This window comes from Typopeltis vanoorti, chromosome 16, assembly GCF_054136105.1.
Source record: "Typopeltis vanoorti isolate ZY-2024b chromosome 16, IOZ_Tvanoo_1.0, whole genome shotgun sequence".
Classification (NCBI taxonomy): domain Eukaryota; kingdom Metazoa; phylum Arthropoda; class Arachnida; order Uropygi; family Thelyphonidae; genus Typopeltis; species Typopeltis vanoorti.
This window is the reverse complement of record NC_143564.1, coordinates 115,261,880-115,286,007: the sequence shown is the minus strand read 5'-3', so window position 1 is coordinate 115,286,007 and position 24,128 is coordinate 115,261,880. Positions and strand designations below refer to the sequence as shown.

General features: G+C 36.9%; 2 protein-coding genes across 7 annotated transcripts in view; one reads left to right on the top strand and one right to left on the bottom strand.

The window, feature by feature from the left end:
- The window catches only part of Ufc1 (Ubiquitin-fold modifier conjugating enzyme 1), a 115,767-nt gene extending 99,780 nt beyond the window's left edge, over positions 1 to 15,987 (top strand). For 3 of the 4 annotated variants that reach the window (XM_090406117.1, XM_090406116.1, XM_090406115.1), the window contains exons 4-7: positions 7,573 to 7,649; positions 10,795 to 10,833; positions 15,593 to 15,683; positions 15,866 to 15,987. In XM_090406117.1, coding sequence (XP_090262243.1) covers positions 7,573 to 7,649; positions 10,795 to 10,833; positions 15,593 to 15,683; positions 15,866 to 15,943 — 285 coding nt within the window. In that variant the 3' untranslated portion in view covers positions 15,944 to 15,987. The remainder of the gene's footprint in view (positions 1 to 7,572; positions 7,650 to 10,794; positions 10,834 to 15,592; positions 15,684 to 15,865) is intronic. The other variant, XM_090406118.1, reaches the window with a different exon arrangement.
- Positions 15,988 to 16,043: 56 nt separating this feature from the next.
- The window catches only part of LOC150098277 (uncharacterized), a 188,190-nt gene continuing 180,105 nt past the window's right edge, over positions 16,044 to 24,128 (bottom strand). For all 3 annotated transcript variants that reach the window (XM_090406100.1, XM_090406099.1, XM_090406101.1), the window contains one exon: positions 16,044 to 22,034. In XM_090406100.1, coding sequence (XP_090262226.1) covers positions 18,124 to 22,034 — 3,911 coding nt within the window. In that variant the 3' untranslated portion in view covers positions 16,044 to 18,123. The remainder of the gene's footprint in view (positions 22,035 to 24,128) is intronic.

Genomic DNA, 24,128 nt, shown 5'->3' with positions numbered 1-24,128 from the left:
AACTGATCAAATCTTCAGTTTAAGGCAAGTCTTTGAGAAATCTTGGGAATATGCCAAGACTGTCTATACATGTTTTGTGGACTTGGAGAAGGCATATGATTGGGTTCCTTGGGATAAGCTTTGGCAAATAGTACAGGAGTATGGAATGGATGACCAACTATTAGCTGCCATCAAGTTATGAATGCCCGGAGTTTTGTGTCAGGGTAAACAGCACACAGTCTCCGTTGGCCTCTGCCAAGGATGCGTTCTCTCACCCCTCCTTTTCATATTATTTATGGACTGGATTGATAGGCACAGCCAAGGCAGTGAGTGTGTCAGAATTGGAAGATGTAGCATTGGACATCTGCTTTTTGCAGATGACCTAGTTCTGCTTAGCTCTTCCACAGATGACCTCCAGCGAACCCTGGATAAGTTTGTAGCTGTTTGTGCAGAAGCCGGAATGAAGATCAATGTGGCCAAAATGAAACAATTGTGGTCTCAAGACAACCATCCCAGTGCACTCTACATGTGAGTGGAGTCCCACTGAGGTAGGTGAAGAAGTTTAAATACCTTGGTTCCATATTCACGAGTGATGGAAAGTGGGACGAAGAGCTAGATACTCGGATTGGCTCAGCAAGTGCAATTTGCGGGAGCTTGGGAGTATTGAAGCAGGAGTTAAGCCAGAAGGCAAAGCTGGCTGTCTTCAATACAGTCTGTCCCATCCTCACCTATGAGGTTCCTTCGAGGGGTTACGGGGCTGACAAGACTCGACAGAGTCAGAAGCTCTGCAATTGTTAAGATAAACTCTAACCGTTGCTTTTCCGTGTTGAGAGATATCACAGTTATGTTGGTACGGGCACCTGGTCAGAATGTCACAAGAGAGGCTCCCTCAGCAGGCCCTCTTTAACCCAGAGGGTGGGAGGCCACATGGAAGACCAAGGACTCGCTGGATAGATTATATCCAAAACCTTGGGTGGACACGTTTGGGAGTCCCACCAGAACACCTGAGCTTGGTGGCAGAGGATCATGACCATTGGAAGTTCCTCTTGCATCTGCTGCCCCCACAACCCAGTTAGGAAAGGTGTACCTTGACGATGAATGAAAAAAAAAAAAAAAAAGGAATGAATTCTATGTTAGTAATAATTAGTTTTTTTTTTTTTTTTTTTTTTTTTTGTGCGTGTGCTGTTTTCTTTCTTTTAAACCTAATTATGAGATTTGTGCTAGGTTTCTGCAGTGTGACTTCATCTATATCAATTATTGGAGAATTGTGATATTAAGTTTCATGTTTGTTTCCTTCATAATGTAATTAATATACATTTTGAATAACAGTTGACATAGCACCCACCCTTGTCTTACATCTGGCCATCTTCCTGTGCATCCTTCAATTCTAATAGACTTAAGTATTGTTCTGTGTAATGCTTCATTTATATCATATAATTGGAGTGTTTAAAGAGCCTTTCTTTTCTGGATTCCACAAAACTTAAATACAATAAGTTCGCTCTTGTGACCTAGCCTTCTAAATTATGAAGAATAGCTGCTCCAACACTTTTATACCTCCTTATTTGACCTTATTAACTAGAAACATCACATAAAGATGAGAGACTTTGGGTTAGAAAGACTTGGGTTCAAACCCTTCTAAGACATTAGGAATCTTTATATGGACTTTTCACTTGTATCAGAGTTTAATGGATATGAAGTTGGTGGGATTTTCTTTTCAAATGAGACACCAGTCAGAGGAATGCATGCAATTAACAAATATAATGTGCTTCCTCATGCCCTGACTTGCTTCAGCCATAAACACAACCAAACTAAAGCTGTCATATACTTAATGGTATAGATAGCATCATCAATTATGTGCCAAAGAAATTAGCAGGAGCACTTTATGTAAGAGAAAGGAAAGATCCATGAAGAACCCACAACATTTCATTAATAAGACTTATTGTGAGAAACACTGGAAATGCTCTGGTTAGTTGGTCACTGTCCTGTTCAGTAATATTTCCGTCAGTAATACTATTCTATTGTTACAGAAGAAATCCTTGACTCATATTGCTGTCCTCTTCTCACATCTCTTACAGTCAAGATGCTTTCTCCAAGTAACTTTTTCATGCAGAACAAGGGTACAGCCATGGGCTTTCCACTTTTCACCTCAATAGTCCATTGTTAGATGGATTCTTTTGGCAGGAAACATTAGACTTCTATCCTTTAAAAGCCAAAGTATGGCTCACGTATGCAGAAGATGTGTTCATTATCTGGCTGCATAGTGTTTAAGCCATTATTGCTTTCCTTTTAAACAAAGTCTGCACAGTTAGCATAGTGCGCTTCACAATCTTATGCCCGGTAAAGGAGTGTCCTGGGTTCATTTCCCGTCGTTGATATGAAGAGCTTAAGGATCTTTCTCAGACATAGCCAAGTTATCCAGTCTTGGGCGTGGACAGCAGGGTTTTTCTCCCCAGTTTATCTGGGGTTTTTCCTTCCACAAGCAGGCAAACCAGCCCCATGAACACACGCAGCTACAGTCATAGAATATACCGGGAGGCATAGGGCTACTCACCTTATTCTCGGGATGGGTTGAACTAAGAAGAGCTTAAAATAGCTCTGTAACAGGCCAGTAGGCCTAACACGTAGAAGGAAGAAGAAGAGAAGAGTAAACAAAATACAATTCACAGTTCAACTTTAAGAAACGGAAATAAACTTTCATTTTCAACACATTCATTTACCACTCTCCATCAGGTGATCTGTCATTTTCTGCTTATTGTAAACCGATACATACATGTAAACTCCTTCTGCCATAAGACATGTTAGAAAAATGGCCTGTCCATTTGTTCCAGTTAATAGTTTACATAAGCAAAAAAGACCATCAGTAATGGTCTTTTTTATAATCATGATTATAAAAATCTCGATTATAATCATGCTGTATCCATTCCAGTATACCAAAAAGATTTCAGGAAAAAATAGCACAGGGGAGTACAACCCTATAGCAGCTTTCAAATGTCAGTCAAAAATTAATAACTTCATTTCTTCAAAAGATCACCTTCTCTTAAATTGTAATAGATGATCAATTACAGGACTAAGTTTTGTTAATATGTTATTTTTTACATATATAGTAGATCTCCTCATTTTTTGATCAGTATAAATTTTCTAGGGGATACTTAAAGCTGTGTAACTGAGAAGAGGCCTCCACATAGACTTAAAGGAATACAGAGAACCGACCACAGCTTCTGACCTAATGTCCAATTCTCACCTTCTCGTGGTGTCTATTAGGTGTCTACCTGGATACTGAACAAATGAGGGTGGGCTGGCAATTTGGGAATTAGCCAACCAAATCGTATTCTTATTGACTTAAACCACAAAGTAAAATCATGTTGGAGGCTTAATGGATTTTTTTACAACACTCAAAAAGAATTAAAATAGAATTTAATACTTCCTATATTTCGTCCTAGTCACTAGGACATCTGCGGGGATTACAGAAACAATTAATGTAACATGCACACACAAATCTTACAGTACTTAGCCCAACCACGTGGGTGACACTAAAGTCCTATCTAGGTGGAGCACCCTCTAAGGGCGGTAGTAGGTGGCCTGGAATGTAAGGTGGGACCTCTGGTGATGAGTGTTTCCCAAATCTTCGGAAGCTTAATGCAACCGTATTTTTTAAGATTTGGTTGGTTTCTGAGAGCTGCTGCTGCTTCTAAGAAAAGTCTCTCTTTCTTGAATTTGCTGTGGTGGAGCATGGTGGTTTTCTTCCATGATACTCTGTGGGTGGTGTCCAAAACATGGTCAGCCAAGCCTGAATGGCCATAGTTATGTTTGCACATGTAAGACTTGTGTTCCTCCAGGCGGATGGATGCTGATCTGCCTGTCTGTCCAAAGTACGCCAGCTTACAGGAACAAGGTACTTTGTAAACTCCAGGCAGCGAGAGAGGAGGGAGTTGATCTTTCGTAGAACGGATAAGGGTAGCAAGTTTGCGGTAGGGCTTATATGCTGTGTGTAGGTTGTACTTTTTTAGTATCTTGGCTATTTTATCAGATGTGCCATGGATGTAGGGTATGGTGATGGTATTTTTAAAATCTTTTTGACGAGTAGGACAGGGAATGGGGGAGAAACTGATTATTTTTTTGATACTGTGTTCGCTGTAGCCATTGGAGAGGAAAGTGTTGTATGTGGTTAAGCTCAGTAGTAAGGGCGGTTCCACTGGAACAAAGATTGTGGGCTCTCTTAGTAAGAGTTTTGATCATGCCATACTGTTGTGAGGGGTGGTGGTGGGAGAGTTTGTGAATGTATCTGCCTGTGTGTGTGGGGGGGGTTTCTGTATACAGTGAAGGCAAGTGTATCATTAGGCAGGCGTGTGACTAAGTTGTCTAGGAAGGGTAAAACAATTGTTCTTTTCCCTTTCCATCGTAAACTGGATTCTTGAATGTAGGCTGTTGAGGTGACTGAAGAAGGAGTCTAATGAGTCTGGGCCATGAGGCCAAATAGAGAACATCATCTACATATCTTATCCAGATAGAAGGTTTGAGTGAGGCTGAGTCTATGGCTTGTTTTTCGAAATCTTCCATATAGAAATTGGCAGGGGGGGGGGGGTGAGAGGGGGGAACCCACTCTATCTGCTTGTAGATTTTGTTCTTCCAAGAGAAATACCCAGAGTTAATGGCAAAGGAAAAGAGATCTAAGATGTCAGAGGGAAAAACGTTTTCTAAGAGAGATAAGGTGTCAGTTAGGGGAATATTGGTAAACAAAGAGGAAATATCAAAGCTTACCAATATGTCTGCATTATTCAAAGTTAAATTTTCTGTGAGGGCTTTAAAATGGGTCGAGTTTTTTATATAGGAAGTGGACCTTCCGGTTAGAGGGGGTCAGAGAGTTAGCCAGCTGTTTAGACAGTCTGTAGCAAGGTGGCATCTACTATAGGTCTGAGTGGGGAATTGGGTTTGTGGATTTTTGGTAAACCGTATAATCGGGGGGGGGACGGGAGCGGAAAGGTTTAAGTTTTTTCGTGACTTCAGGGGGCCAGGAAGGTTACTTTTTTAAGTAAGATTTTTAATTTCTTAGCCTGTGTTTTTGTGGGGTCGTGTTCTAGCGGGATGTAGGTAGCTCGATCGCGGAGGATAATGTTCATTTTACGATTGTATTCACTGGTATTAAGAACGACTGTGGCATTACTCTTATCCGCTCTGGTGATGACGATACTTTTTTCTTTGCGTAGTTTCACGAGAGCCATGCGTTGGGCATATGATAAGTTGCTTTTTGGAGGCGAAGAACGAGCGAGGATGTTGGCTACGTCAAGCCTGATGTTGTTGGCTATCTCCAATGGTAAGCGACCGATCCCCCGTTCGATGTTAACCATAACATCGAGCACCGGCACTTTCTTCGGGGCGACGGCAAAATTACAGCCGAGGCAAAGGGCACTGACGGCATCGTCGCTGAGCCTTTTGGAAGAGAGGTTTACTACTGTCTGGAGCGGTTGAATTTGTGGTTGTGGTTTATTTTTAACCAGGTTGCTATATTTCTTGACGTGTTTATTTTTTATTTTTTGAAATTCTCTCTGTGCGGAGGTTTCCGAAATGCCAGAGAGAATCGACCAAAGTTCTGGGTTAAGAACGGTGGAGAGCTCTGAATGTAAGGAGCCAATGACGGCGTTCGTCACTGAGAGGGTGGCACGAGTAGAGGTGATTTGCTCGCGTAGTAATGCCAGGCTGACACGGTTATATATACGGAGTGCTTTTTTGGAATGGAAATTGATCTTCATTTTAACGCAGTTCGGTATCACTCTTGTATCCCGACATCCGTTTAGAAAGGCCAGCCTATTTAGTTGCCTAGATAGTCGTAGTTTTGACTTACCGTATTGCTTGGATTTGCGTGCTAGATCTTCTCCATGAATGATTTGAATTCGTGTGTAGAGGCTTAAATGCTGGGAATACAAAAAGGGAGCACAAAGTAAAATGATGGTACAACATGAAAGAATTTCATGAGAGCTCGGGCGTCGCCCGGTTAAACAAGGTCTCCATTGTTTTAACCAGGGAACTAGGGCGAACAGCGAAAAGTCAGCTACTGGAACAAATCTTGAAACATATCCGAACATAACATCACCAGAGTTAAAGATGAGTACTATCAACATATGGAGCTGGCTGAGAAATTGGTTAAGTACCAGATCGACATAATAGGGGTGACGGAAACCAAAAAAAAAAAAAAAAAAACTGGTGATTTCTTCCCAGGCAATAACAATCAAGGAAAAGAATGAGTAGCTATAGTAAAGAAAACAATTCAAAAACAGAAAAGAAAAGTAAATGAGATCGTAATTGTAGTAGATACTAAACTAGTGTTAGTTCAGTGTTAGTACTAGTTCAGTATGAGAGAAGACATGTGAAAGGGTTGTTGGAAGAGGCAAGAGTGAAGAGTAAGAAAATGAAAATAGTCAGTATATTACCTCAATGTAATAAAAAATGAATTAAGAAGAAGGGCTATGATGGGGAAATGATTCGATGCAATACATAGGCTGTGTAGAAGGAATAGATGCAAGTTTTTGGATGTCGGAGTGAGTTTGAGAGAAGATTAGATTTGTATAAGAGGATGGCCTACACCTGAATGCGTTTGGTATCAGGAGTCTTGAAAAATTAAGAGAGTCAGGGAAACTAAATTATAAAGGGAGGAATGGTGAGAATGTGAATGTAAGAACGACAATGTTATATTATTATTATTATTATGTGACACCACCTCCAGGGAGTCCAAAGACTCATCGAGGGAAAGTGTGCCAACAGCATCAAACGATTGAACCCCTTTCAACTACTAACTGCGCTCAAACTTGCTTTACTTTTTGTGAGCCATTAGCAGAGGCTCTACCAATTGACCAACCTTTGCTGGCTATGACAGGAATGGGCTTTATCATGGAAATGGTTGAGAGGAGAGAACGATTTCGGCTTTATGTTCGTCTGGATCGGACCCATCAAACATGTACAAAGATGTCTACATGTATAAGGCACTAGAGGAGATTAGAGATCTGCAAATTGTGTCATGCAGACAAGGGTGCACAAAAGAACATGCAGGTAGATTATTATGTATGTACACAAATGCTAGGAGTATCAGAAACAAAGGGGTAGAGATTGTTCCCTTGGTCAAGTGTAAAGGGTACAGCATTTTTAGGAAGGATAGGAGAGGAGGGGCATGCTTGCTAATGATATCAGAGACTTGAATCCAGTTAGAGTTGAGACCTATAATTGTAGTACTACTACTAACAGTATTTCATGTGGCAGTGAGTTTGAAGCCGTCTGGTGTGAGGTAGAATCTAACAAGATCAATTACATGGTGGGATGTTGTTACAGACCTGGTTGATAGTGATGAAGAAATGCAAAAAGAGTAATCACAATGGGAGACTTTAATTATCTAAATATTGATTGGGTAGCAGTAGAAGCTAGTGTGGGGAGGTGCAATTTGATTAGACATTTGCTCTAAAATCTGCTGAGATTTTTTCCTCTCTCTTTCCAAGAAAGATACTATGGCTGAGTTAGTCATTCATTTTGAGAAAAAAGTTTCATACAAAAATCCAAAGTAAATAAAGAAGGGGACTAATATTTATTTTTTTTTCTCTCCCTTGGAAGATTCCTGTTACTTATCCCACTACAGCTCCAGAAATAGCCATTCCTGAATTAGATGGAAAGACTGCAAAAATGTACAGGTGAGTTGCTGTTAATTAGTCCAGATTATATTGCTATGCAACAGATGTTACCATTTATACACAGTCTTGCCATAAATATTGTTACAACTAAAGTGCAGCCAACATTTGTGTTTCATATAGCTAAATAACTCTCTACTGATAGTTAACATGCAGTGGAAGATTATGAGGGTTGAAATGCAGCTACCTGTTATTTTCAACATACTAAAATCACTCAGGATCAGTAGGATGTTTGTGTATCGGACTATTAACCATTATAACTGTACTGAAGACTTATCTGACTGCTAAAGAACAGGTCAATATGCTGCATTAGGAAGCAATAGCTTGTGAGGGCCTGTGAAAGCATATCTCTGCCATAATACTGTGAAATATGAAAGTTTTGCAGAGAATGATGCTACATGTACTAATTGAAGACCTGGGTGTGAGTGCTTATCATTCTACTGGACACTTCCTAACATCACAGCTTATGTGGCAGAGGGTGATAAAATAAAAAGCACTTATCCAGCTTTATGCAAATGACAGATGAGATTTTCATCATTGAAAAGTCACATAACCGCCATAGCACCCAAGATTCAGAGAGGTTATCAGTGATGGAGGGGGAGGTATCCAAGTTGCATTTCTGCAAGAAAGGGGGCCAAAGTGTATCAAGACACCATGCTGGAATCTCTGGTACGGCCCCTGAACAATACTTTATTTATTACTAACTATTATAATAATGGAATTAACTCACGTAAATTATTCTTTATTCGTAGAATTTTCACCTGAGTATCACAGGCATCATCAGTACAGGTACAAAGCTAATTAAACAATAACTGTTAGATTCACAAAGTGCCACCTAAGTAGCTCAGGTTAAATTTCCTAAATTTATTTAATTATTTAATATTTAATTCAATTATAATAATTTAATTTTTTTTAATAAATACTGTATATATAAATGTGTATACAATTATATGTTAGGAAAGATTTTCTGCTTTATAAAGTACTATCTCCCACAAGGGGGGAAAGACGTAGACCATCGGATCTGTTTAGGTTAGGGGAGTGAAGTAATGTTTCACATGTTTCTTTGTATAACCGTTCCATTAGGAACCAACTTTTGTGAATGACTTTTGTCTTGTTCCACTTAACTCTGTCTTATGTTGATGGCATGTTCTGCAATTCCAGACTGTTTGGGTTCAAGGTACTGGATGTACGACTGGTGTTCTTCTAACCGGACCTGGAGCAGATCTTCCTGTTTGTCCGAAATATGATAATCCACACGAGCAGGGAATCTGGTAGACACCTGGATAGCTGAGATGTGGGAGCGTGTCCTTTGGAGACATTGGGAATGTGGAGATTTTTCTGATGGGTCGAAAAGCCACACAGATATTTAGTGGTTTTAGCACCTTAGCTATGCGTTCACTAACCCTGTGTACATAGGGGATAGGTATACGTGTAGGTTCTTCTGTACTTGAAGAGGATGCTGGAGCATGACTACTTAAAGCTCTTTTTATGAAGGAGGAATTAATATACTGTAATTCTTTTTGTAAAAGTTCTGAAGAACAAAAGGAGTTGGCTGTATGAACTAGTGTTTTTATAGTACCTGCCTTTTGGCTGGGATGGTGATGTGATTCAGCGTGGATGTACTGGCCTGTATGAGTCTCTTTCCTATAGACTGTGAATTGTAGATAATCATCTGGTTGGTGAAGAATCAAGAGGTCTAGAAGGGCTAACTGCTTATTTACTTCTACTTCTAGGGATGAAGTGCATTAATTTTTGAGAGAAACTGTTGTAGTTCTGAGGTACCCTTCCATATGGCAAAAATGTCATCCAAATATTAGGTCTGGATGTAATGTTGTCAAAGATATGCTGTTCGAAATGCTCCATGAAGTAGTTGGCAATAATCCAAAATAGTATTTTGGATTATTGGATTACCCATTGCTGTCCCTTCAATTTGTTGGTATAACTGGTTTTTGAAGGAAAAATAACTGGACTTTATTACAAATTCAAATAATTTGACAATGTCTGCAGGAAATTCTTGGTGTAGTAATTCTATGCTGTCCGCCAACGGAACATTCGTAAATAGCGAAACAACATCTAGACTAATCATAATCATCCGAATCGTCTAGATGCAGATCGGAAATTTTATTTCTGAAGTCCACAGAATTTTTTATATTTATATATGTAGCAGTTCTTCTAGTTGAAGAAGTGAGTAAATTTGACAGAAATTTTGATATTTTGTAAGTGGGACAACCTATACAGTCTACAACCGGTCTTAATGGAATTCCTGGCTTATGTACTTTTGGAAGACCATATAATCTCAGTGGGCACTTGAAGGGGGTCTTTAGTGTTTTCTTTTTATCTTCATCCCATATCGATATTTTTTCTATAAGGGCCTTAAGCTTTTTTATTTGAATACCGGCAGGATCTGAAGTGAGGGGCCTATAAGTCGAATAGTCGCGGAGTAACAGTGATATTTTTCTCTCATATTCTCCTCTGTCTTGGATGACTACAGCCTTCCCGTTGTCAGCTTTCATAATAATTAGGTTCTTGTTATTTTTAGCGATTTCAGTGCTTTTTGTCTAGCATACAATACGTTCAGCCGCGGAGGCTTGGCATTAAAAAGAATTTTTGCACACTCGAATCTTGTTCTGTTAGCTGTTTTTTGGGGTAAGGATCGAATACCTCTGTCTATACTATGGAAAAAAGTCTATTATGGGTACTTTATTCGGAGGAACGGCAAAATTATGCCCTTTTGACAGAACGAAACATTCGCTGTCTGTCAGTGGGCGGCCTGATACGTTGATCACTACTCTATCTGTATCAATGACAGTATTACTAGATTTGGGGTGGCTCACCAGTGAATCAAACTAGCGTTTCAATCTATCACGGGAAGCATTAAAAACCTTTCAGTATGACTTTTTTTTAATTATTATAATTGAATAATTAAATTTAGGAAATTTAACCTTAGCTACTTAGGTGGAGCTTTGTGAATATAAGTTATTGTTTAATTAGCCTTGTACCTGTACTGACGATGCCTGTGATACTCAGGTGAAAATTCTACGAATAAAGAATAATTTATGCGAGTTAAATCCGTTATTATAATAGTTAGTAATATGTCTACTCACAGTATTTCCTTACTGAAACTAATACTTTATTTATTTCATGGTAGGCAGTGGATCTTCCAAGAGGACTCTGCACTGCACATAAGGTAAGGACCACACAACTGTGGTTGGAGATGACGTGTCCAACCACAACCCATTGCTCTTCAAATTGTGGTCTGGGCTTAGGAGAGTTGCTTACAAGAAACAACACCAGCCTGAAGGTGGATTTAGAGTGAGCAGTGGCAGCATTTCCATTGGATGTTATATGTGCTGAAAACTGTAAATGATTTATTGGTAGGTGTATTTATGGTTTGCAGGAATAGTCGAGACTTCTTGGCAGGTTGCTATGATGCCTGTCGAAAAGACTCAGAACTAGGTAAAACAAATAAGGATGCAATTCCCATCTATAACAACCAGTTTCATTGCAAATATCCAGGTTAATTTAATTATTGAAGAAAGGGCCAACAGATAAACTATGCTGTCTTTTTAATTAGTACTGAAAGATCAGAGGAAGTTGGGTTACTCTTTATGGATATATTATAACTAATGAAAAAAAAAAATTTTTTTTTCTCCTGACTAGCATTGTGATGGAAGATGATCAATTATCCCCTTACATTAAAATTTTTAATTCACTTTTATCACACATTAGATGATTTCAAGTTTGGCTTATACAATATTTTACTCCATGTGAGTTTAGGTTTAAAACACCTGCATATGGATATTTCAGGATTTTACAGAAAAAATAGTGATAATGTGACAATCCATTAGCCTTTCTATGATACTATGCTGTTGTAGTTTCTTTTATTTTTTTTTTATGAAAATGCACAAAATGTTTCATTGTGGCAGGGTACTAGTGACTGCCACTGTACTGGTGTCAAGTAATAAGTAGTCAAAAACAAAATAATTTCTTTTGAGGAGGTTCTTAAGAGTCAAAGCTGGATTACTGGGAAGAAACCTCCACATTCCTTAAATGCTATGTGGAGAACCAGCCAGCACTTCTGACTTAATGCCCTGGCTTGAGAATTAGCAGGAAATTTGACCAAAAATTTTTTTATTGGCTTATGAGTTCAAGATTTGTACCATCAATGAAAAAGAACTGGATAAGTACCAGATCAACATAATAGGTGTGATCTTTCTAAGCAAAATATATTTAACACTAAATATGAGGATAATCTTCTTTAAGAGTCTAGGAAGAACAAATTCCTCTCTTCTGTTTCTAGATTGCTATTGGCTAGTTTATAAAATCATTAACTGTATAACTTATAGTCAGAAATATGGTACTATTCCACAGTATGAGCTGCATCTGTAATGTGGTTGGGAATCCAAACATCAAAAGTTGTAATACATCACCAAGCACTGGATGTGGATTATACACCAGAGAGAACAGTCTGTATAAATTACATGCTTTTGGCATTTTTATATGCACAAGTGTGAGCTGAATGGCAGCCAACTTGAGATTTCTTGCCCATCTATACTGATGGTTCAAGATCAGAGTGGGCTGCTCAGCTATAGAAGTTTGTGTGCATTAAAGGGTGCAGGTAATGTTGTCAACATTCATGCAAGTAGCTTCTTGAACGTGCATACCAAAAGGATGAATGGCAGTCTGATGTGTGTGATATTGAGCCTCCCCACATAGAGAAAAGAGACTAGTCAATATAGAATGATCTGATTATTTTTAGAGCATAACTATATTGAATCAAATGAACTCCCTCTATCTCTTAAACACATTGAATGGGTGATGTGCAAAAAAGCACTGATAGCTATCCAACCACCAGTGTGCACATGATAATTACATGAAAATGAACATCGCTCAGCACCCCAATCCAAGATGATGAACATGTGTAAAGTCTGCAGAAAAGCTAAATCCATGAAGAAACATAATTGTCTTTTAATGACTATTTCAGGAGTGACAATTTACTAAGTGTAACCCTCTTCTTGATGAGATGTGGTTGTTTAGTTACAAGACAGTTTTTTGACCAATTTTAACTTGTAGGCTCCAGAGATTTGATTTTTATGGTGCAAAGGTAATTGGTTGGCAGGATTATATTAAATTAAAAATGAGGAAAGAACTTTGTTAGCAGAGTTTCAGGTGGTATGGTTACTTGAACATAATGTTGATAGGAAAGGTTAGCAAAACGGTTTTTTTTTTACTGCCCTGGCAAGGAGTACAAGATCTAGATAGATTTTTAATTTATCAAACACCTTAGAAGAATATTGTGTGCCAAGACTACAATATTATCAGATTACTATCAACAATTTTTCTTCAAATTAGTACTACATGAAAAAGTTTCATAATATGCTGTATACTCCCTGAGGGTACATGTCAGGAATTTGATGATTTCTTTTGATAAACAATGCCAAGTATAAACTTTTACTAAGTGTAACCTTAAAGGAAAGCCAAAATTCCATGGTTGGCTCTAGAAGCATAACAGTTCTTAGAAAATAAAGTAATAAAAAAAATTATCTTCTGTTTAAAGAATTAAAGGAAATAGTACTTTAGAATATCTCCAGTTTTCACTTTACTTTGATCACCTTTTAATGTGACTCTCACAGTGGGATTCAAAACTTCATCCTGTTGATTAGAGAGTAGATAAGCCAACAGATTACTTTTAAGATGGTTAAATGAAATACAGATGCTGCATGACTACTATAGGTTGTAAAAAAAGAAAAAAATCAGAAACATGAAATGTGGAAAGGTACTTGAATATATAATACTCAAGGATAGAAGTTATATAGTAATCATCTATATAAAAAAAAATAGAAAAATCTAGGTTCAGACCAAATAAGAATTATCAAGATCAGAATATTTGATTTGAGAAAATATAGGACTTTTGCATAGAGCAATTATGTAGCCTATATTTACAACAAAGCCCTCGAGATGTCCTATGTGAACACTAGTTATGTATATGCAGCATTTGATTATATTTCTAATATGGCATAATGCAGTCATATTCAACAAAATGTTTATCTTAGTGATAATTCATTGCCTGATATGAAACATCTTTAAAGCAAGATTTCTAGATGATCTAACCCTTCAGCTCACAGCTGCTTGTGGGGAAAAACTGTATTGACCACCAGATATAAAAATAAGTTTAGGAGATGTGTGTAGGTATTATAGTGAATGAAAATATCTGATAGATAAAGGTTGTATGATTTCATTTAGCCCTCTGACAAATATTTTTGGTAAGTGATTCTGGAAAACATGAAGGCTGAGTGCTACAATTCATTTAAATTTCAAGTTTTAAACTGCTTCTGTTTTATTTATATGACAGGCAACACTGAATAATCCAATAGAATTCTAAGTGGTTACAGAGAAAAGGCAACATTTTTTGTTAGTTCCTTTATATGCTTCATACAAGTTCTAAATCAAAACAACATTGTGTAGAAGATTAACACTACTGCCAAAGGGTAGTTCCCCCGAAAAATACCCTAAAGTTACAGCACCATGGCTAGATGCTGTAACTTATACGAGGGCTGTTCAATAAGTAATAAGACTAATTTTACTGTCGCGAAACCACTCATCACGATATTAATTTCTGTGGAATAAAGAAATGTTGCTGTCTGTATTAACAAAAGAGGCTGATAGATGGCGTATACGGGCTGGTGTGCCAGAGTGTCACGTGACTAAACACAAGCTTGTTTCGCCGTGACCAGTCATCGAAATGGAAGCGTCCTTGGAACAGTATTATACTGTTCCAAGGACACTTCCATTTAATTATGCAATTAAATTTTGTGTGCGTTTGCAAAAATCGGCATTGGACACTTTTAACATGATACGCGAAGCTTTCCGCGATGAAGCAATGTTGAGGGCAAGTGTTTTTCACTGGCATAAAACTTTTAAGGAAGGAAGGCAAAATGTGGAAGATCTTGAACATGAGGGAAGACCTTCAGCGATTATCATCAAGCAGGATGCAGAATTACAGTACGCCAGCATGTTGTCCTGAATATTTCTGTGGGAAGTGTTCACTCAATCATGGCTGAACATTTGGGACTGAAACATGTTTGTGCCCGATGGATTCCCAAACTCTTGATGCTAGAGTGGATGTGTGCACAGAATGGAAAGAAAGACTGGAACAAGAAGGTGACAACTTCTTAAAATGCATCATTACAGCAGATGAAGCTTGGGTGTATCACTATGACCCTACAATGAAACAACAAAGCAGTGAATGGAAGCATCCATCTTTGCCTACTCCCAAGAAAGCAGAAACTGTAAAATCAGCTGGTAAAATTATGACCATACTGTTTTTTTTTTGACTACGAAGGCATTGTAGAACTGTAGAACCCGGGAATACTGTAAACGGCTCATACTATGTTCACATCATGTTTTACGGACAATGGTACAGCACATCAAAAGGAAATGTCCATTGCTGAAGAATGGCTTCTTATTGCACCACGATAATGTAAGGCCACATATTGCTGGTGGTGTAGTGGACGTTTTGCAGAAGAACAACATAGATATCCTACCACACCCTCCATACAGTCCTGATCTTGCACCGTGCAATTTCTGGCTGTTTCCTCAGCTCAAGAAACCACTAAGAGGCCGCCGTTTCGAAAGAACTCTCAAAAAACGGACTTTCACATGTGTTTAAGAAGTGGACGCAACGTTGGGACGAATGCATCGTGTCTCACGGTAGTTACTTCAAAAAAGACCATGTAAATGATGACGATTAAAGGTAATCTGTTTTCTATATAAATATAGTCTTATAACTTATTGAACAGCCTATGTACACAGACACTTTCTCTGGAGTTAATGACATGTAGCTGAGAAATTGTGCTATAAATTATAACAATATAATATTTTAGTTCACTTCGGCTGCCTTCTTTTATGATAATTATGTACAGTAATTTATTTCTTTGTATTTAAAGAGGAGGAAAAATCTGCTTGACTGATCACTTTAAACCACTTTGGGCAAGGAATGTACCTAAGTTTGGAATTGCACATGCTATGGCACTTGGCGTAAGTATCGCGATAATAGTTCATTTTTGTAATTTCAGACTTTAATTGACAATTTAAAAAGATTCATTGCTGTAGTAATAAGGCTATTACATGGGGGAATGTGTATAACTGAAGTAGAAAATTATATATATATATAATCTTACTGCCTGATTAAATTAATATCTTTTCTTTTATTTCTCTAGTTAGGACCTTGGTTAGCTGTTGAAATTCCAGATATGATTCAACGAAGTATCATTGTTCACAAGAACCAAGAAATGTAACCGTGTTATTAACTGTCTGATTGATTAAACATTATTTTCCAGCATGGCTTTGTTTCATAGCTTAATATATATATTTTAAAAGATTCAAGTACACACTATAGCAACACATACCATTTTAATTTTTGCAGTGACTTATACATGAATGCATTCTGTACAATGATAAGATGAACTATGACTCAATATCATCTCCTGCTAGTTTGTAAATTCTCAACAAGAAAAAAAAATACAGGCTATATACATTTTCCCCCCCCACACACACACACTTCATTATCAATCTCTGGCATCTCAGAAACAACATGCATTACAGCTCTTTCACAATGATCAATGCAAAATATACATAACATTTCAGGATATAAATATTTTTTTTTGTTTTTGTTTTTTTTTTACAGAGGATACTAACCATCAATGCACATACATATCATGGTTCATTTCTCATAGATCTTCCATACATTTATTACAAAAATAACAAGCAACTTATAAATGCATTCATACTTATAGATAACACCAAAGAAAGATGAATTCTAAAACTGTACAAATGAACATAATTCTCTCGGATAATTTCTACAATAGGTTTCCATTTCAAGCTGTGAGTTAGTTTAAATGCATAGTGCATAAAGAATTCTAAAAACCTCCATATTAACTTTAACTCTTTCAGGACCCACGTGGGTTTGACTGCTTAGGCATGTTCTTTTGAGATCACTAAATTTCTGTACATAATGAATTGCAGATGAAAAATAATACAGCATTAATGATTATATTACATGTGAAATCTGTACAAACCTTTTTTTTCAAAACTGTACAATATGCAACTTGAAGGAAGACAAGGAATGTCTATATAGGTTATAGTAGCAAACCAATTCTGATACTAACAAGAAAATTGTTATATATATATATATATATTTGTAAAAGCACATCCTGCAACCGTCATAAAATTCATCGTGTTTTTTTAAAAGAAAATTGCAATAAGCAAAGGCTATTTTCAGTACAAAATAACTCCACACAAATGACAACGAATATTTCAAATAAAAAGTTAGTGAATTAAGTATGCCTATTACAAGATATTGTTAAACACTCAACTCCTATATATATGTGTGTGTAAAAAAAGTGCTTACTAACACATTTCTGTTCAGGATAAGTATAGTAAATACACAAAAATTTGTGTGATTAATGTAAAATACATTAGTTTCATAAAAAAATGTAAAAGATCATTAGTGGAAGCATATAAACAAAGAATAAAAAATATAGGAACAAGTATCTTAATAGTAAGCTAGGAGAATTTTTTTTTTTTTTAAGTAAATGTAAATCAACATCTATGGGCCAGACATGAATGTTATGGAACTTATGTGAGATGTAGGCAATTGCAAATTTTATTATTGAAGCAGAAGTGAAGTGGTACAGATTAAATTGTTCATCTGTTTTCTGACTGTTTAAAATTATGTTAGTTCAGGACATAGTAAATTTACTGAGATTTATTTAAAAAATGCCAGGCTAAAGTGAATTTAAAAGTTGTATAACAGATTACGTTATAAAAATACTGATTGCAAAAACTACTGCAACTATTTATATATATATTAGAAACAAAGGTCCTGAAAGAGTAAAGCAAAATACAGTTATGATTCTGTCTAAATGCAACTGCTATTAAAGGTTATAAATGCTGTAATCTACTATTCTATATCTATAGGCAATGAAAGGCTTTTAGGAAGATTGATTTTTTTTTTAAGAAATTTTTTTTTTAATTTAAAAAAAAAAAAAGCTAGAATCACCACAATAAGTTGCTATATATAGTGTTCTAGCTCTATTCTTTTTAATCATAAATGGAATGGAAGGATAAAAATGAGTTTAATAAGTGTGAGTAAATGGTCAAACTCTGCAACAGTAGGGCATGGCAGTTGCATTCAGGTTTGGTCTATCTTGGAAGCCCTTATGCAGTGGAATTTTTAATCCCACCCCATTGGCTGTTGCATGGTAATAGCTTATAATTATACATAAGCCTTTTTATTTGAAAGTCACAGTTAAGACTCACTTTATTATTATTATTATACAACACATTATTTGGTCTTCCAGATTACATGCACAGCATGCACAACTTGTACTCAACAACCTTTTGACTGCCTTCCAGCAGTCATGCAAGTTAATGTTTTACCTGAGCTTATTTTCACATAACTCTTCCCTATAAGTCATTAATGATGGGAAGAGGACAATGCAGATTTCGAAGTTTCATCTTTTGAAGGAAGTCCTGGCACCTGGCCAGACCTTGCAGCACCAAAAGTATCACTGGAACGTTCAAACATGGCTGCCCGTTCACGTACTAATTTAGGCACAGCCGACAGTCCACGACTAGTAGCAAGTTCCTCATGTTTCCTTGCTATAATGTTCGAATGAGGAGATCTGTGTTTTGGCACACTCTCCGAGTCTGTTTCTAATAAAGTTACCTCCTTCTCTGGCCTAGTTAAACCTATCTGCACAGCAGAAGGTTGTGTGTCTGTAGTGGCAGCCCTAGATGTAGGTGGAGGTAATGACTTTGGCCTCTCTTTTGGTGGAGAAATCCGCTGCAGTCTCTCCTTATCTGTACTTGGACATACATCTCTTAAATGTGCAGTTTCAAGATGATGATCCTTACCAGGCAAATTGTCACATGGCAAGTTATCAGTTTTTTTATCTGGATGACTGGTCTGCCACCTACAGAGCTCTTGTTTGTGAATCACATTATCTTTTCTTTCAGTGTTGCATTCTAAATCTGACATCCTTGCCCTACCTTTATCTCCATTTTCAGATTTAACAGATGAAAGTTCCATGTTACTTTCGATATCTGCTTCTTTTCCCCTTTTAGATGGAGAAAGATGGCGGCACTCACTTGCTTGGGAATCATGATTAGGACTAGATGGAATAGAACTCGTACCACCTCTACCTGAACGAAACTTAGTTTGAACCCTATCTTTTTCACTTATATCTGTCCGTAAACTGTCTAACTGAAGCATTTCTCTGAGTTGTGCTCTACGTTCTTCTTTGTAACGATCTATCCTTTCTCTTCTTGTTCCATTTCTATCAGAAATAGAAGGTCTTTTTTCTAAAGGCTTAGAGTTGCTGGTTGGGGATTCAGGTGATTTCAAGGCAGTAGGACTTTCAGGTTTTCGGGAGTTATGCATTTCAGTAGCATGTGAAGGAGAATGAAGAACTTTGTTTTGCGGTGACCTTGTCAATGACGTATCAGCTATTTGTTCAAAAACTGGTGAATGATCAGAGAGAGCATTATTGGATATCTGAGACCTTGAAATGGAAGCTTTTGGTGGCCGACCAATGTCAAGACTCTGAGGTCTCTCAGAATGTTGACTTTTCCTGGGTGTGGGGCTGTCTTCTTTACTTGAAGATTCTTGTTCCTTCCAAAATACTGGAGAGGGTATCCTGCTGATAGATGACTTTGACATTGCTACACTTTCTGCTTGTGGTTTTTCAACAGGTTCTTGAAAGTTAATTTTTTGAGAAGGTTCTGCAGCACATGCATGCAGTGAAGAAGACTGCAGAGATTGTAGTTTCAATACTTTCAATTGGGTGAATAAGCTAGGCTGAGAGAGTTTTGATTTGGTTTGTGGTGGTGGTGGTACAGGTTCTTCAGTAACTGGAGTTCTTTCTGGTTGAACAGTAGTAATTTCATCCCTGGATGGCTGGCTTTCAAACTTAGATAACAATTCCTTCACTGAGGCTTTTTTCTCCATCCTTAAATAACGACTGTACATTTGTGAAGGTGGTGGCTCTGAAAGTCGTTTATGCTCACCCCTCACATCATATTTATTTGCACCTAAGACATCTTCAGGTTCAGAAATTCGTTTCCTGCCAGCATCTGAAGAAAATACTTCAAGTTGTCTTCCTGGAGATCTTCTAAACTCAACATCCTGCAAAAGAATATCATCATCTTCTTTAATAATTTTGTCTGAAAGTTGTCCCATAATTGCATCTTTTACAGAAGCAGGAGTTTCTTGTCTCTGCTGTGTTTTTTGTTGCCATTCAGCTTGTATTTGCTCCATTTCTTGCCTCATTTGACGATCACGGACAATTGTTCTCCCAATTTCAGATTCAAATTTCCTTCTTGACTCTTCAACTGGTGAAACTGGGGATAATTTTTCTATACAAATTTTCCTCCTTCCAATGAAAGGAGAAACAGAAGAATCCTGACTCATAGAAGAAAAGTCTTGATTGTTAAAGTCATCAGAGCTGTTTTGTGATTCATCTGGTTCTTTCACACTTGTTCTCTGGTCCACTATCTCATCCCCTATATTTCCAATTAAATTGTGTTCAGAATCTAAACCAGAACTGTTAAATAAATCATCACCACCAGGTGCAGAAAACAGAGATTCTACACATATATCTTTTATATCAGATATCTCACTTTCTTTTGTAATAACACTGGGAGACAGCTTCTTTTCATCAATAAACACAAGATCAGCAAAACATGGCATCTCTACAGAGGAATGAGTAGTCACCAATAAGGCAGAAGCATTATCTGGTGGTGTATTTAATTTATTTTCTTCTAGGAATTCTCTAGTTTTCAGTTCCTTCTCAACACAGAATTGATGTTCTGGACATGTAGGTGTGATTGTTTGATGTGTATGCCTATCATCCACAGAATCCTTTACAGATGAATCTTTAGTTTCAATGCTAGCAGTCTCATCATAATCTGATAAAATATGAAGTGGAGCTACAGCTATTTCTAGCTGCTTGCATTCTTCAGCTACGAATGCCACACAAGTATTATTAGGACCTGCACCCTCACTTTGTAGTTCAGATGATCTCCCTCTTTCAGCATCTTCTGGACTTCCACTTAATTCAGATTCTGCACTACTACTAGGCATGTCAGAAACATTATCCATAGTTGGAGACTCTGGGGTAGCTAAAGAACTGTCCATAGGTGGAATGCAGTACATATCAACTCCTTCCTCACCCTCTTGAGCAAAACTTTCAGAAAAGAGGCTCTGTTCTGGAGAATCAAAAGAAAGCAATTGAGACAAACTAAGAGTATCAGAAAGAGTAGCTTCCACTGAAAGACTAAGAAGAATTTCTCTTGTCTCCTTTGTATCTGTCAATGGGCCTGTCTTCTGCTGGTTTTTTTCCTCCCTATTTTGTTTATCCAATTCTGGAACAACTTCATGAAAGCTACATTCATCTCTCTTTAAGAGCTTTGAACTTTCATCTTGTTCATCATCTGAGGAGCTTTCTTGAGTAGCATGAACTTCAACAATGACAGTCTTTTCATTTCCATACCTCTCTACCACTGTCTTATTGGCCTCTGCTTCGGCACTAATATCAGTAGGCTCACTACCTAAAGGAATTAAAGGTTCAACCACTCCAATTTCGTTAGATGGAGTTTCACGTTTACTATCTGCATCATTTTGGTTATTTTCTAAAAAGAGAGGTGATATTTCCAATGTAGAATCTTTATTTTCTCTTGAAGTGACATCCATTCCAATGAACTGTTCTGAACTACAAAGGCTTGCAGATTTAAACAAGTTTAAACCATCTGAGAACATATTGTGAGTAGCTTTTAATTCCTTTTGATTATTAGAATTTAAATTTTCTGGGAAGACATCACTGTTACTTTGTCCACTAAAAGTCAAAGTATCTTCCGATGTGTGAAAACCATTTGGATGCATCTTGGAACTTAGTTTCTGAACTTTAGGTGTGCATACTTCTGAATCAACACAGGAAAGTTTCTGTTTATGAGCAGTTTTTTGTGAACCATTAGGTGATGTGTAGGAGCTGCTGCCATCGTATTTTTGATGTCCACTGTCTAAAATGAAATCACCATTTATGTGAAGAAGCTCTTGAAAATCCATATCACTATCACCTTCATTATCATGATAATCTTGATTCATCAAAAGGGATTTACATGTTCTCTGAAATAGAACATCATCCTCTTCCATCTCTTGTTCTTCTTGCACTGGGATATCAACACCATGTTCAAAATAAGAGTCATGAGAAACAGATCTTATATGTTTATGGTAGCCTGGTGATTTTGAAGGAGAAGAGTAGTCAGGAGTACCATCTGGGAGAGAGCTATACTCTGGAGTGGGTTGCCAAGAAGGAATTCTACTGACATCTGAAAGGAAAAGAATTAATTACTTTTAATTCATAAATTTTGTGTACCTAATATTAATATGATAATATGTAAACTAACTGAAGAGCTAAAGCAACTAAAATGGGACATTCTCGGACTGTGTGAAGTTAGACGTAATGGTGAAGATATTCTTTAATTAAAAAAACTGAGACATATTATATTGTAGATGCCAAGATAACAAAAGAATCAGTGTGGTTGGGTTCATGATCAACAAAAAATTGAAGAACAGCATAATAGAATTTGGTATAATAGCAAACAACAACCGATGAAGAAATTGAAGCCTTCTATCATGATGTCCCAACTCTACAAGAAAGGAAAACATCATTTCAGAATTGTAATGTGAATGATATTGGTTTAAAAATTGGTAAACAATAATCAGATGAGAACTCAATGGGAAATTTTGGATATGGCATGAGAGACGATAGAGGAGCAAGGTTAATAGAATTTGCAGAAAAAGAAAACCTGTACATCATGAATTTCTTATTCAAGAAAAAAACACATAGGAAGTGGACATGGAAAAGTCCAAATGGAAAAAATAGGGAAACTGACTTTATCCTCAGCAATAAGAAAAACATCTTTCAAGACTACTTTGTCTACAACATTGGAAGTGACCATCATATGGTACGCAGTAAAATCCAAATAAACTGCCAAAAAGAAAGAAGGAAAATGTTTTGAAGATCAAAACAAAACACAGATGTACATGAACTAAATAACGAATTTAAACATTTTATTATAGATGACAATGCTGATCCATCAGAAAGTAATGACATTATTATCCAAAACCTTTTACAATGCTCTCTTGAAATAGCTGGTACCACAGAACAGTAACAAAACAGCTTATGAAGGAACGAAGAGAAATGAAACAATCAAACAACCTACAGAATAAAATTGAATATAATGAAGTGTGCAAAATGATCAGAAAGCATATCACAGAAGATATAAGGAAATTCAATTGAAATTCATACGACAAACAATTAAAAACAACTGTAATCTCAATAAAGCCAAACAGCAATAAACAGATGATTGCAGTCAAACTACAAGATGGGACCATAACCAGAGATAGATATACTACTATAGCAAAAAGAATTTTACTCAGTATTATATCAGGATGATGAATTAAATGAAAAAGACAACTACGAAATAGCTGAAGTACCACAGATTCTACCAGAAAACGTTATGTGGAGCATCCAAAGCTTGCAAAATGGAAAAGCAGCATGATAGAGTTATAGCTGAACTTCTAAAAACAGGTGGAGAAATAATCTACAAACTTTTAGCAAAACTATTTACTTTATGCCTGAAGAAAAATGATGTACCAAGAACATCGAAGAAGGCTACCCTAATTCTGCTACATAAAAAAGGTGAGATAGATGACTTGAACTACTGACACATTAGTCTACTATCTGTGATTTACAAAGTGTTTACAAAAGTCTTAACTCATAGGCTTTGTACAACTCTAGACCTAGTACAACCAAAAGAGCAGGCAGGCTTTTGAAGTGGCTTTGGTACAGTGGACCATATTCAAGTTGTACAGCAGATTATTGAACGGTGTAATGAATATCAGTGAAATAATCAATAAAACCAAGACATACCATTACGTCTTGGTTTTATTGATTATGAGAAAGCCTTTAATTCAGTAAAAACTTGTGAAATACTTATGAAACCAACAAGTGGAGGAGCCATATGTTAGGATAAAATCAGCATGCAGCAATTCATTTCAATGGAAACATCTCTACTGTGGAAATACAGAGAGGTTAGACAGGGTGATGCAATATCCCAGAAATTATTCACAGCATGCCTAGAAGAAAAATTCAAACTTCTTGGTTGGGAAGGGAAAGGTCTGAAGATAAACGGAAGATATTTAAGCCATTTATGCTTTGCATATGATATAGTTGTCTTTACTTCAACTGCACATGAATTATGGATTTGTATCCATGAACTCCAAATTTCTAGAAAAACAGCTGGCCTAAAGAAGACCCAAGTTATGTCCAACCAGAAATAATAAAAATCAATAATCAGGAAATTAAACAAGTAGATCATTACATATACTTAGGACAACAGTTATCAATGGAACAAAAT